Genomic DNA, 11,310 nt, shown 5'->3' on the forward strand with positions numbered 1-11,310 from the left:
TAAGATTCAAGGACGGCTGCATATAACTAGAGATATTAGATTCTAACATATTGAACACAGACGCCTTAGAAAACCAGCTGTAGCAAAACAACGAAAAAGCATAAAAACTGAGTCGCCCCCTCTAGCCTCACGAAAAAGAAAACATATCACCACGACCACGTGGCTTTCACTTCAGTCTTAGCCATGTTTAGGTTCAGGAACTTAGCTCTGAACCCTCTGTGTCAAAAAATAGAAAAGCGAAAAGAAGACAATAACCGAGACAGAAAAATTGTCCCAAGCCTCGAACTAGCAAGATTCGTACCAAGAAGCATAACTGACTTCTTTCTACTGGATCGTGCAGGTATAGCAAAGAACGAACACTATAATTATATCCCATACCATATAATCATTTGAATCGAACATCCTAGGAGAGACATCGGAGGAACACAACAAATTGCAAAACCAGTAACCACCCCTGCAAATAATCCAACCCGGAATTGCAAATGCAAACAACTGATGCCATCAATTTGGTGGCATTCCGCATTCCTCCAGATTCAGGACTAAAAGATCCTTCCAAAATCCTTCCTAACGGTAGGTGGCAGTCCGCTCGCTGCAAACGAATGGCCAGCTCTCCCTCCTACACAGCAAGGACTTATTTGCATCAGTATTATGCTTGAATGACATGTAGAGAAGACTTACTAAAGTTTTAAATAAAAGCCAACTGGAACACATAAATAATACACCCTCAATTCCAAATTACAAGTCATTGGCTTTTATAGGTATATAGTTTTTACTACGCATCTAGATATACACTATGTCTATGTCTAGATAGTGTAGCTTTTACTATGTATATCTAAAAAATTGAACGACTTATAATTTGGAATAGAGGAAGTAATAAATACACAATAGGAATAAGATAGGGATGACAAGAGTTAGGTGCAGAATAAGATATAACAATATAACGTGTTTCTTGAAAATGTATTTGCATAGCAAGCTACGATTAACATACTCCATACTCCCTCTATTCCAAATTATAAGTCGTTCTTGCTTTTTTAGGTACATAGTTTTTACTACGCATCTAGATATACATTATGTCCAAATACGTAATAAAAACTACGTATTTAGAAAAGCCGCAACGACTTACAATTTGAAATGTAGTGAGTATAAGTTAATATTGCATGCACTGTCACAGTTGTCATTTAACAATACCCCCTCCGGTCAGGAAAATTTGACATTCCCGACTGGAGGATGGAGCTAATTTGACTGCCAAAAAGTTGTCAGACGTCAGATATTGAGGTCCAAAGGTAGTAACAACTTTTGAACCGGTCCCACGTGCATAGAAAAGCAGGACAACGGTAGGATCGAACATACTATGATTTTTTTATTTTTATTTTTGTAGTGATTCAACTAAAACTGCAACATCCGTTCCTCTGAATAAAAAAAAAGGGCGTACCCAGTGCAGAGAGCTCCCGCTCTGTGCGGGGTCTGGGGAAGGGTGTCAGTGGCAAGCCTTACCCTCGCCTGTGCAATGCGAGGAGACCGCGACTCGAACCCGAGACCTTCCGGTCACAGGCGGTAAGACTCTACCGCTTGCACTAGGCCCGCCCTTCATCCGTTCCTCTGAATATTAAAAGTAAAAGCTACAAGGTATTGCAATAATGCAAAACTGGTTAAGATGTGAAGGTATTGCAATAATGCAAAACTGGTTAAGATGTGACTACAACAAGATAATGCCAATTAAATTTCTGAAGCATGCCTTGCCTAAGATCAAAGGTGAAAAAGAGAGCTGCAAGCAGAAGGAAATATAATAACTATGCGAAGTACATGGCTATACCAACCACAAAGATAAGATAATCCTAAGTATGAAAGCATGAAAAATACCCCAGGGCATTCCGTCACCCATGGTAGTGGGTGGAGGTTCTGTCAGGCTATAATTAGTCCAGACAGGTTGACCATTGTGATGAGCCCTCGTCGGACGGATGTAACTGGAAGTTATGTTGTTGTACTGCTGAAATGGTTGTCCACGATAGCTTGGGAAACTTTGCTGAGAATAATTTGCATGTTTGTAACCATCCAATGTGACATGACCTGGAGTATGTGTACTCTCTCCCAGGGATGATGCATGAAATAGGTGCCCACCTCTGCAGCAAAAACATGTATACTAGTAAAGCAGCAACTCCACTTGAACTGCCTTAAATACAATGGTAATGTGCATCTAGATCCTTTGAACAAATTCAGGCAACTTAAATGAGAAGTGGGAAAAACAATACTACTTTCATGTGAAACATCATTTTCAATGATGGTAGTTCCTCAAAGGCATGCAACGGTGCAAGGTATGATGCAATAGAAACCAACAGGCGGTAACTTTGAGTTGTGTTTTTTTTTCCCTAAAGATGCGAACAAACTATATAAGTGCATACTTGATCAATGAATAATGCAAAATAAAATGACACTAATGCATCCCTGCTGGTTGTCGATAAAAAAAAACTTGGCCGGTGGGGGAAAGACCACCCCCATGGTATTTCACTAAGAGCTCAACCGGAGCCTGGCCAAGAAAGGTCATGAAAGCTGGGCCTCCTCATACATTAACCCGTGCTTTGAGGCCCAACCCACTATCAGCCCCTTACACGAGGGCCCGCCCACCACAGCTCGGTTCATCCATGCCGACCAGGGGAACCAGTGAGTGACCTTTTTTACCCAGCCTGTAATTCGTTCCCATAGGGATTCGAACCTAGGACCTAGGGTGCTACTAAGGTCACTGCAATCACAAGGCTACAGGCCCCTTTGCCTGCTGGTTGTTGATCAGAAGCTTTCAAAAGAGGGGTAACTTCTGCTACACATGCCTGAGCACATCTAATAATCACATCAAGAAATTACTATGATACCTTTGATTCAAAGGCGAAGGGTTTGAACTTAAAGTATCATGACTTTGGATAGGTGCCAATCTGCTAGATCTGTTTGTTTGTCCACTTGCATCTCTCAGGTGAAGACCACTTAACCCAGCTGACAATGAATGATCCTCTTGCAGGAGCGACTCATCACTGCACATTATAATAGCAAAGGAACCTTTAAGTTGTAGGATACATTCAAATAAATAACTTTAAAATGCACCATTACCTATAGTTGGGATCCCAATCGGCTGGATCTGGTACTGATGAGGTGGAGGGCAATGTATCTGCTGACGCATCGGAGTGTAAAGGAAAGCCATTGTAATTGGTGGGTGGAAAAGAACCATGACTAGAAGAAGGGTCCAAAGGTAAACCACTGCCAAATCCCCTTTGAGATCTCCAGCTATAATGACTAGAATTAGGGAGTGCATTGTGTAGGTACGTAGAATTTCCTCGGCCATATGCATCGAAGCGAGCAGTACTGACACCATCTCCTTGGTGTCCCTGGATCAGTTGAGATGTGTGTTCATGTGGTGGCACTGGCATAGGTGGATAACCCTGATTCCTCCTCCTATTGTATTGGCCTACAGCAGCAACCTTTCCCAACGAGGAGCCATGTCCACCTCTTGAAGGAGAGGCACCATACTTTCCATTAGGACCTGTTGGGATTTGCATCTGGGAATTTGGCGGTGTAAATTGTGATGGACTGGCCCCAAGAGACATATGCCCTGGACCACCAGGACTTAACCGAATGCCACCACCATGTGAGAGATGAGGTCTTCGTCGAATATCCGGACTAGATCCGAGAAACGATCCTCCAAGTTGTGAACGTAAATTAAACCCAGAAGGATCCATCGGCGAATTATATATGTTGACACTGTTAAAATCATAGCTTCCATAGCTGAAGCCAGCATTATCATTAAAGCTACCATGGCTACCAAAACTGCCACAGCTGCTTCCATATGAAAAAGGCATATTTGGTTGCAAAGCATTGTTAAATCGTAGGCATCTGTTAATGCTTCCAACCTAAAAAATGCCATAATAAGATGTTACAGGAATATCTTACAACTTATCAACAAAACAGAAGCATGAGAGAAAACACTTGCAACCTGAGGAGAAAGACCAGCACCCAGCAAGTGACCTCCTCCTGGATTGTGGTCAACTACTGCAGCACGACCAACAGGCTACAGCACAAAAAAAGACATAAGATGTTTGACTTACAAACTAGATACTTACTAACTTATCTCCCATGCTTTTTTGGAGCATATCCGCTACTAGCAATCTACTTTATCTCAAAACAAGTACTCCCTCCGTACTGGTAATTCAGGTAGTTTTGGACAGGATTTAACATACCAAGGAAGGGCAAGCCTGGTGCAAGCGGTAGAGTCTTACCGCCTGTGACCGGAAGGTCCCGGGTTCGAGTCGCGGTCTCCTCGCATTGCACAAGCGAGGGTAAGGCTTGCCACTGACACCCTTCCCCAGACCCCGCACAGAGCGGGAGCTCTCTGCACTGGGTATGCCCTTTTGCCTTTATTAAATAGGGTTGCGGGTATCTCTCATGCAACAAACATTCACAGCTGGAGCGGTTAGCGCGGCGAGGCACCCGACGCGGTATTTTTGCTTGATGCGTGAATTTTGCATGGCGCGCATATTCTCCGCCCCCCCCCCCCCCCCCCCCCGGCTTTTGTGTGGCACTGTGATTTTTCCCCTTCGGCGCTTGCATGGCGTGCATAAATGGATTTTTTCCCCCTTTGGCGCTCGCATGGCGCAAATTTAGGATCGATCTGTTCACTACCGCTCGATTTTTTCTTCTTTTGGCGCTCATTTGATCTGACGTTTGGGTTACTACTTGCTTGTTCTATTTAAACGCCTCCGTTGGAACATTGCCGTGCATCTACCGACTAGCAACACTGGGTTCCTGATGCATGCATCCATTATTTGAAGTCTAAGTGTACATGTTCTTGTGCCACTCTACTAGATGACAATGAAGTGTTTGCTGGTTTGAATTTGAACTTGCCACCAGAAGATGAGAAATGGTGTTCTTATGTTCTTACTAGAATAATGAACTTAGGTTCAACATTCCTAAGATAATGGTTTTGTGTGACTGCTTGGCCAATACTTGATGAGGAGGGAGCATGCCGGCCATCTCCGCGATGCCGCCGGCGTTGTCGCGGATGGACCATGCATGGAGCGAGCAAGTAAGGAAGGGGGAGCGCAGGGGACCGCAACTAAAAGGGCACGATTTTATTGCTCCCGTGAATGAATGAGCGCGATAGGAAACGAAGAGTCCAGGGGCAGTCGCGTCCAAAACCTGGTTAAAAGACCTAAAATGACTTCAATTGTGCAAACGATGTCACCCCGTAAAACGACCTCAATTACCGATACGGAGGGAGTAGGATGTGAGAAAATTCATGCAGCAAGCACTCTGGACTCTGGATTAAGACTGTACTTACAATTCGTGGGGTCTCCTGGACAGGCTCATAAGGACCAGTGAAGGCTTCACCAGTGATGAATGGATGATATGAGGCCTGAAATAGGTTTTAGCATTTGTGAAGAGCATCCAACGATTATTCGAGATACAAATTAGTTCCATAGAAACCAAGTAATATAAAGTTTAGAGGCATCAGGATTGAAATATTTTCCATTTTACAAAGACAATATTATACACAAAAACGAAAATGTACTGGTGTCATTGGCAAATACCTGCAGCGGGGACCATCTCTTATTAGGATCAAACTCAACAAGTCCTCTCAAGAAATCAACCAATGCCAAGTAATCAGCCTTTTCTGTCTCTGAACAGAATTTGCAAGAAGTGAGAATATATAGTGGTACTTTCAACTTTGTAACGAAAACTATGATTAGTTTGTTGCTTTAAAAAAAAAATGGGTACGGCACTTTTCATTCAAGAAATTTGCACTCATCATTGCAATGAATGCAAGTGGCCCATTAATAAAGCATCAAATGTGCTACATAACTCCAGTACATGCAAGTATTATAAGTCCATGTAATTTGTCCAGTTCATGAAGCATGTTCAACTGAAGCACACAATCTGGATGAGACATGCAGCTGGAGTTAGGTCCTAACTAGTGTGTAGTTCACTGAGCTGCAGACTCATCGTCTAATCCGCATTAGTGCAGACGTCACTGATAAATATAAATACCAGCTCTGCGATTGAAGAAAATAGTTATGCTACAGTATCATATAAATTTTGAAGGTTGAGAGACCTCTATGTCATCATCCCCTGTGAGTTGTTACAAACTAAAAAAATGGAAGTGCCATTAGATTAATTCAATATGGAATCTTTATTGTGCAAGAGAGATGCTTATTGAAATAAACATTGGGTGGACCAAAAAATAGTGACGAAGAAACACTAATCTCTGGGAACATATACAACACTAAAGCAAGGATTCCAGTATTAACCTGGCAAGTTTTCCTCACTCAAATTCTTCCAAGGGTATGTATATATCAGTCTGTCAAGCCTTCCACGAGGGAAATACCATCTCCCTACCTTCGGCTTCTTGGAGTCCCTCTGTGTTCAAGGATGCAACCAGGTTATAGATGGTAATGAATAAGGCATGGTAGTGACAAAACCATAAGGACAACTTCAAGAAAACCATTAAACTTACTGCTTCGATCTCATCTTCACTTAAAATTCTGTATGCACTGCTAGCGCCATTCCGAGCCTCACTACTAGGAAAGACACTTCCAACATGCTTAAAAAATTTCCCAGTGTTTTTAGCCTCACGTAGCAGATCATCTGGTGGTTGCCCACTGTTTATAATTGAATTTTGAGAAAGCAGATTTTTATGGAGTTCGAGTTTTCTTAATTAAAGTGAAAGAGCCCAAACAGTTACCACCTAATCCAGTATAGGTGATTCACACACAAAAATAACCAAATGGAACTTAAAACCAAGGGGTTAATTTTTCAGTAGGAAACACTAACCCAATAATCTCAATCATACGGCAAAGAACATCATATTCTGATGCACCAGGAAATAAAGGCAGCCCTATATACAGCTCAGCAACGATGCAGCCAAATGACCACATATCGATGGCAGTAGTATATCTGGCATTTGTTAAGCGCACAAGTTGACAAGTTAAAATTCACAAAGCCACAAATCATAATGAGGCTTCAACATAGACTAACAAAAGCAAAACGATTTATGCATTATGAGATGCTTGTGTAACTATAGTCTATAGATAATGCATCTGATTGTAGAGATGACACACAGGATACGGATAACCAAGAAGTACTTCTGGAGACCTGTAATAACGGCTCTGAAAAAGGAAACAGTAGAAGCTTGACTTGAAATCGATAAAATACTACTATAGCATAAAATTCAGACTGCTGAGTGGGTTCAAACAAAACCTGAATATATGAATAAATGGTTTTACCCTCCATGCACGCTGATCCAAAATCAATTACTTTCACTCCAGCTGCTGTTTTTACACTGCAAAAATCACCACTTAGTCATCAGGCTACAGGATTGATGAACGCCAACAATGACATTGAGACGAATTAACTCACGTTGAAGCTATAAGGATGTTTTCTGGTTTTAGATCACAATGAATAATGCCAGCATCTTTCATGATAATCAAGGCATCCAATATCTGAAAGAATATACACATCACATATTGTAACAGATACATTAGACATCCAGTCAACATATTAAAATGACAACACACCTGTCTTGAGAAAGTTCGAACATATTTCATTTGCAAACCTCTTAAACTATTCCTTTTCAACAGCTCATACCTACAAAAATGTAGGTTTATCTCACCACATGAATGAAATCTAGTGCAGATAGTTAGATTGATGAAGATAAGTTAAATGAAAGTTATCTTACAGGTTGTTACCGAGCATTTCAAAGGCTATACACAAATGGTTTTGGCAGAGGAAAAAATCCAGCATCCGGACAATGTGGTGTTGATCATCAGGATCAAATTTCTCATTTAACTGCAGGTGATATTATAGTCACAGTGTGATTCATATTTTTGCAATCATCCAGTAAAAGTAAATACTAACTTGCAACGTAGAGTACCATACCAATCTTAATAAAGAGACCTCCATGATAGCCTGCTGGTAAAAGGCAGGCTGGTTCTTTATAACTTTCACCGCAACATAATTGTTAGTTTCTGCATCCCAGCATTTCGCAACCTGTCCAAAGGTACCTTGGCCAAGCATTTCTTGGACAACATACCTAATTCACGAATACCAAAATAAGTTTGGCCTATTTTAATGATGTCCATAGTTTTAAAATCCTGAACTCTGAAATGTAAAATGTCAAATAGTAGTGGAGCAGTAAAGGTTCATCGTATAAGCCCCACACATCAAAAGAAGTCAAACATTGTGAAAGTCCAACTATACAAAACATCTGGGTCCATCAAGGCTTGTCCAATTGTTATCAAATATTATATGAAAATCAACTTCACCCAATGCAAATTTCATCTTGTAAAAAATGTACACAAAATTACCAGAAAAAATAGATAATGCTCACTCCTTTCAAAACATAAGTCCATAACCCCAACAAATACAACGAGTAGTTTCAAAATCCTGAACTCTTCTGAAATGTAAAATGTCAAATAGTAGTGGAGCAGTGAAGCTTCATCATATAAGCCCCATGAAGAAGATTCTAAACATTGTGAAAGCCCAACTATACTAAACAACTGGGTTCATCAAGGCTTGTCTAAACAGATCTCAAATATATATGAAAATCAACTTCACCCAAGCAAATTTTACTTATAAAAAATGAACACAGAATTCCAGAATATTACACTCTTTCAAAACATTAGTCCATAACCCCAACAAATACAATAAGGAGGCATTAAGTTTAAGGGAAACTTGATGGCCAGTGAACACACGTGCATCCATTATATGGTATAGTACAACCACCTAATCTCTCACACATCATTAAAGTAGTAGTAGTAGTTATATTGTGAAATGAAAACTGCTGAGCAAATGGCTTTATATTGTGAAATGGAAGAATTTGGTACTTTATAAACAGTAAAGACAAGAAAACTAACCTCCGGCTTGACTTTTTATTAACCAGTTCCAGGTTGACATACAATATGAGATCAGAATTTGCATTGTCAAGACCATCGTTGTGAACAGGAACTGCAGGATTGGTGAGAAAGCGCTTGGGGTTTAGTGACTCTGAGTACTTGAACTCAGGATTGCATTTTTCAAAAGTTTGGATGATGTCTGTGGTTAATCTTGCAACAAACTGCAAGAATAAACAAATGTAGTTTAGAGTAGACAATCACTCATCGGAGACATGCACAAGAGGTGCATATTATACACAAGAACGACTGTGACAAAATGGGCTGCATCAAACCCACTCATCTTGAAGGATGTCCTTACAGCATTGTGTCCTCTAATCAGGTCTGTATAATTTAAACACATAACAACCTAAAGAAAGATTCTTTTGACTTAACAATAACAAGGATCCTTGCATGATGCAAGTTGTCTCCATATCACTTATAAAAAAAGGGCGCACCCAGTGCAGAGAGCTCCCGCTCTGTGCGGGGTCTGGGGAAGGGTGTCAGTGGCAAGCCTTACCCTCGCCTGTGCAATGCGAGGAGACCGCGACTCGAACCTGAGACCTTCCGGTCACAGGCGGTAAGACTCTACCGCTTGCACCAGGCCCGCCCTTCAGAACATGTTCTGCTGCGCTAGTGGTAGTGACAACAATACTAGAACAGAGAGTAAAAAACATGAAGCTAGTAAATACTCTGTACTACTTATAATACAATGGTGCAAACGAAATTTGTATAAGATGCATACAAAATATATGGTTAGGAGGCATGAAGTTTGCACTTAACGGGATTAAGAGTCAAATTACAATTTGAGTGAAAACACTATACCACCTGGTCCAACCATAGTTGCTTGAACTATGCGTGCAAGCAACAAGAACAAGAGAAATAGCAGCAGGAGCAGCATCGATGATGATTTGAATAGTCGAAGTCGTAAGAGTTTATAAGCTTTTGATTTACTACGAGCAGCCCAGCACGAAACTACGTCCCAATTGCATCAACGTTTGCGAATTGCTTAATCTAATTGAGAACTCAGCAAATCGAGGCCGTACAACGGCAGCAGGAAGCAAGCATCTCTGGGTAACCGCAAGAGAGGGGGAGGTGCAGGAAACGTACAGGTCTCTTCCTGACGGCGCGGAGGTTGCTTGAGTGGGTGGAATCCCCATTGCCTGGGCCTGAAGGCGACGCCTCCGCCCGCTCCCCCACCGCCGCAGCGAACGCCCGGAAAGCTGAGGACTCGCTCAGCGCCCACGGCGGCCCGGGGGAGTCCCCCTCCCTCCCAAGTTCCTCCATACGCCTCCGGCAAGCACCTCACCACCTCCCAGTGCGCAGGCGCTGGAGCTCACGGAGATCAACCAGCCGCCCGGCCCACTCCACCGGTAGTCCACCCTCCGCTCCTATTAGGATCGCGGTGGCCGAAGCATCGGAACTTCAGCAACAGCAGCAGCAGCTAGGCGGCGGCCGGCGGAGTCTAGCTGCATCCTACACGGCAGCCATCGCTCAATGCTCCTGCGGCTGCCGATCCGATCCTCCGCCCCTCCCCTGCTCCGGCGCTCCCGACGCAGAGCCGGCAGCTGGGAATCGGGCGGATTGGTCGGGTAGGGTTCTGGGAACGGCACGAGGAGTGGGGTTGCTTGGCGACGCCGGATTCGGTAGGCGGAGCGCAGCGAGGGGTGGGTGGTGGCGGTGGCGGAGGAGTGGGGAATTTGGCGGAGGCGGGGGCGGCAAGTCCCAGTTCCCTCTCCCTCTTCTTCCCCTTCCCCGTCTGCGTCAGCGTCCCCTCTCTATTTCTTTCTGTCAGTGTTTTTTCCGCGGCTTCGCTTCCGGCGGGTATATATACGCGGCTTGATTAATCGAGATATTAACTAGCATATTAATTTTTCTATTAGTGGTGAATAATATTCTTCCCGTAGCAACGGCCAACGGCCCTTGATATCAACGGCTCACGTGCCACGTTCACGCTAAACACGGCTGTCATGGCGTCCTAGGCAAATGGAATGCCAGCGACACAACGTGACCATCGGATCAGGTAGATCTATGGTCTACGGAGAATCACTGAAGGCTTTTATCATAAATGGTTCCCTTTGTCTATCAATAGCTTTTATTTAGGGCAAAAAACATGAGTATAATTCTTGAAACGCTCACAATATAGATAAACAGGCGGTTTGTGGATACGTATTTGCGGATACATACTACTCCCTCCATCCCAAATTGTAAGTCATTCCAAGAATCTTGGAGAGTCAAAGTTTTTCAAGTTTGACCAAATTTATATAACAAAATAATAATATTTATCATACCAAGTAAGTATCATTAAATTCTTCATTAGTTATATTTTCATATTATACCTATTTGATGTCATCAATCTTTGTGTTTCTCTCTATAATTTTAGTTAAACTTAAAAAAGTTTGAC

At 42.5% G+C, this 11,310-nt stretch overlaps 1 protein-coding gene across 1 annotated transcript; it reads right to left on the reverse strand.

Annotated features, from left to right (window-relative positions):
- Positions 1 to 298: 298 nt before the first annotated feature.
- On the reverse strand, positions 299 to 10,701 carry LOC136531498 (dual specificity protein kinase YAK1 homolog). Its single transcript, XM_066524142.1, has 18 exons — positions 10,017 to 10,701; positions 8,892 to 9,091; positions 7,915 to 8,068; positions 7,715 to 7,824; positions 7,554 to 7,623; positions 7,396 to 7,478; positions 7,237 to 7,318; positions 7,105 to 7,145; positions 6,811 to 6,933; positions 6,494 to 6,638; positions 6,288 to 6,396; positions 5,571 to 5,659; positions 5,321 to 5,395; positions 3,977 to 4,051; positions 3,097 to 3,893; positions 2,865 to 3,020; positions 1,861 to 2,120; positions 299 to 616 (listed from the first exon to the last, which is right to left on the reverse strand). Exons 1-18 carry the CDS (start codon positions 10,191 to 10,193, stop codon positions 540 to 542), a joined length of 2,823 nt encoding a protein of 940 aa, XP_066380239.1. The 5' UTR covers positions 10,194 to 10,701; the 3' UTR covers positions 299 to 539.
- Between the last annotated feature and the right edge of the window lie 609 nt (positions 10,702 to 11,310).

This window comes from Miscanthus floridulus, unplaced genomic scaffold, assembly GCF_019320115.1.
Source record: "Miscanthus floridulus cultivar M001 unplaced genomic scaffold, ASM1932011v1 fs_365_1_2, whole genome shotgun sequence".
Lineage (NCBI taxonomy): Eukaryota > Viridiplantae > Streptophyta > Magnoliopsida > Poales > Poaceae > Miscanthus > Miscanthus floridulus.

Coding starts and splice junctions, on each gene's coding strand:
- LOC136531498 (XM_066524142.1), bottom strand. CDS start 10,193: ATGGAGGAACTTGGGAGGGAGGGGGACTCCCCCGGGCCGCCGTGGGCG. Junction 7,825..7,914: donor AGGTCTCTTTATTAAGATTG/GTATGGTACTCT, acceptor TATCACCTGCAG/TTAAATGAGAAATTTGATCC. Junction 6,934..7,104: donor GAAGTACTTCTTGGTTATCC/GTATCCTGTGTG, acceptor AACAAATGCCAG/ATATACTACTGCCATCGATA.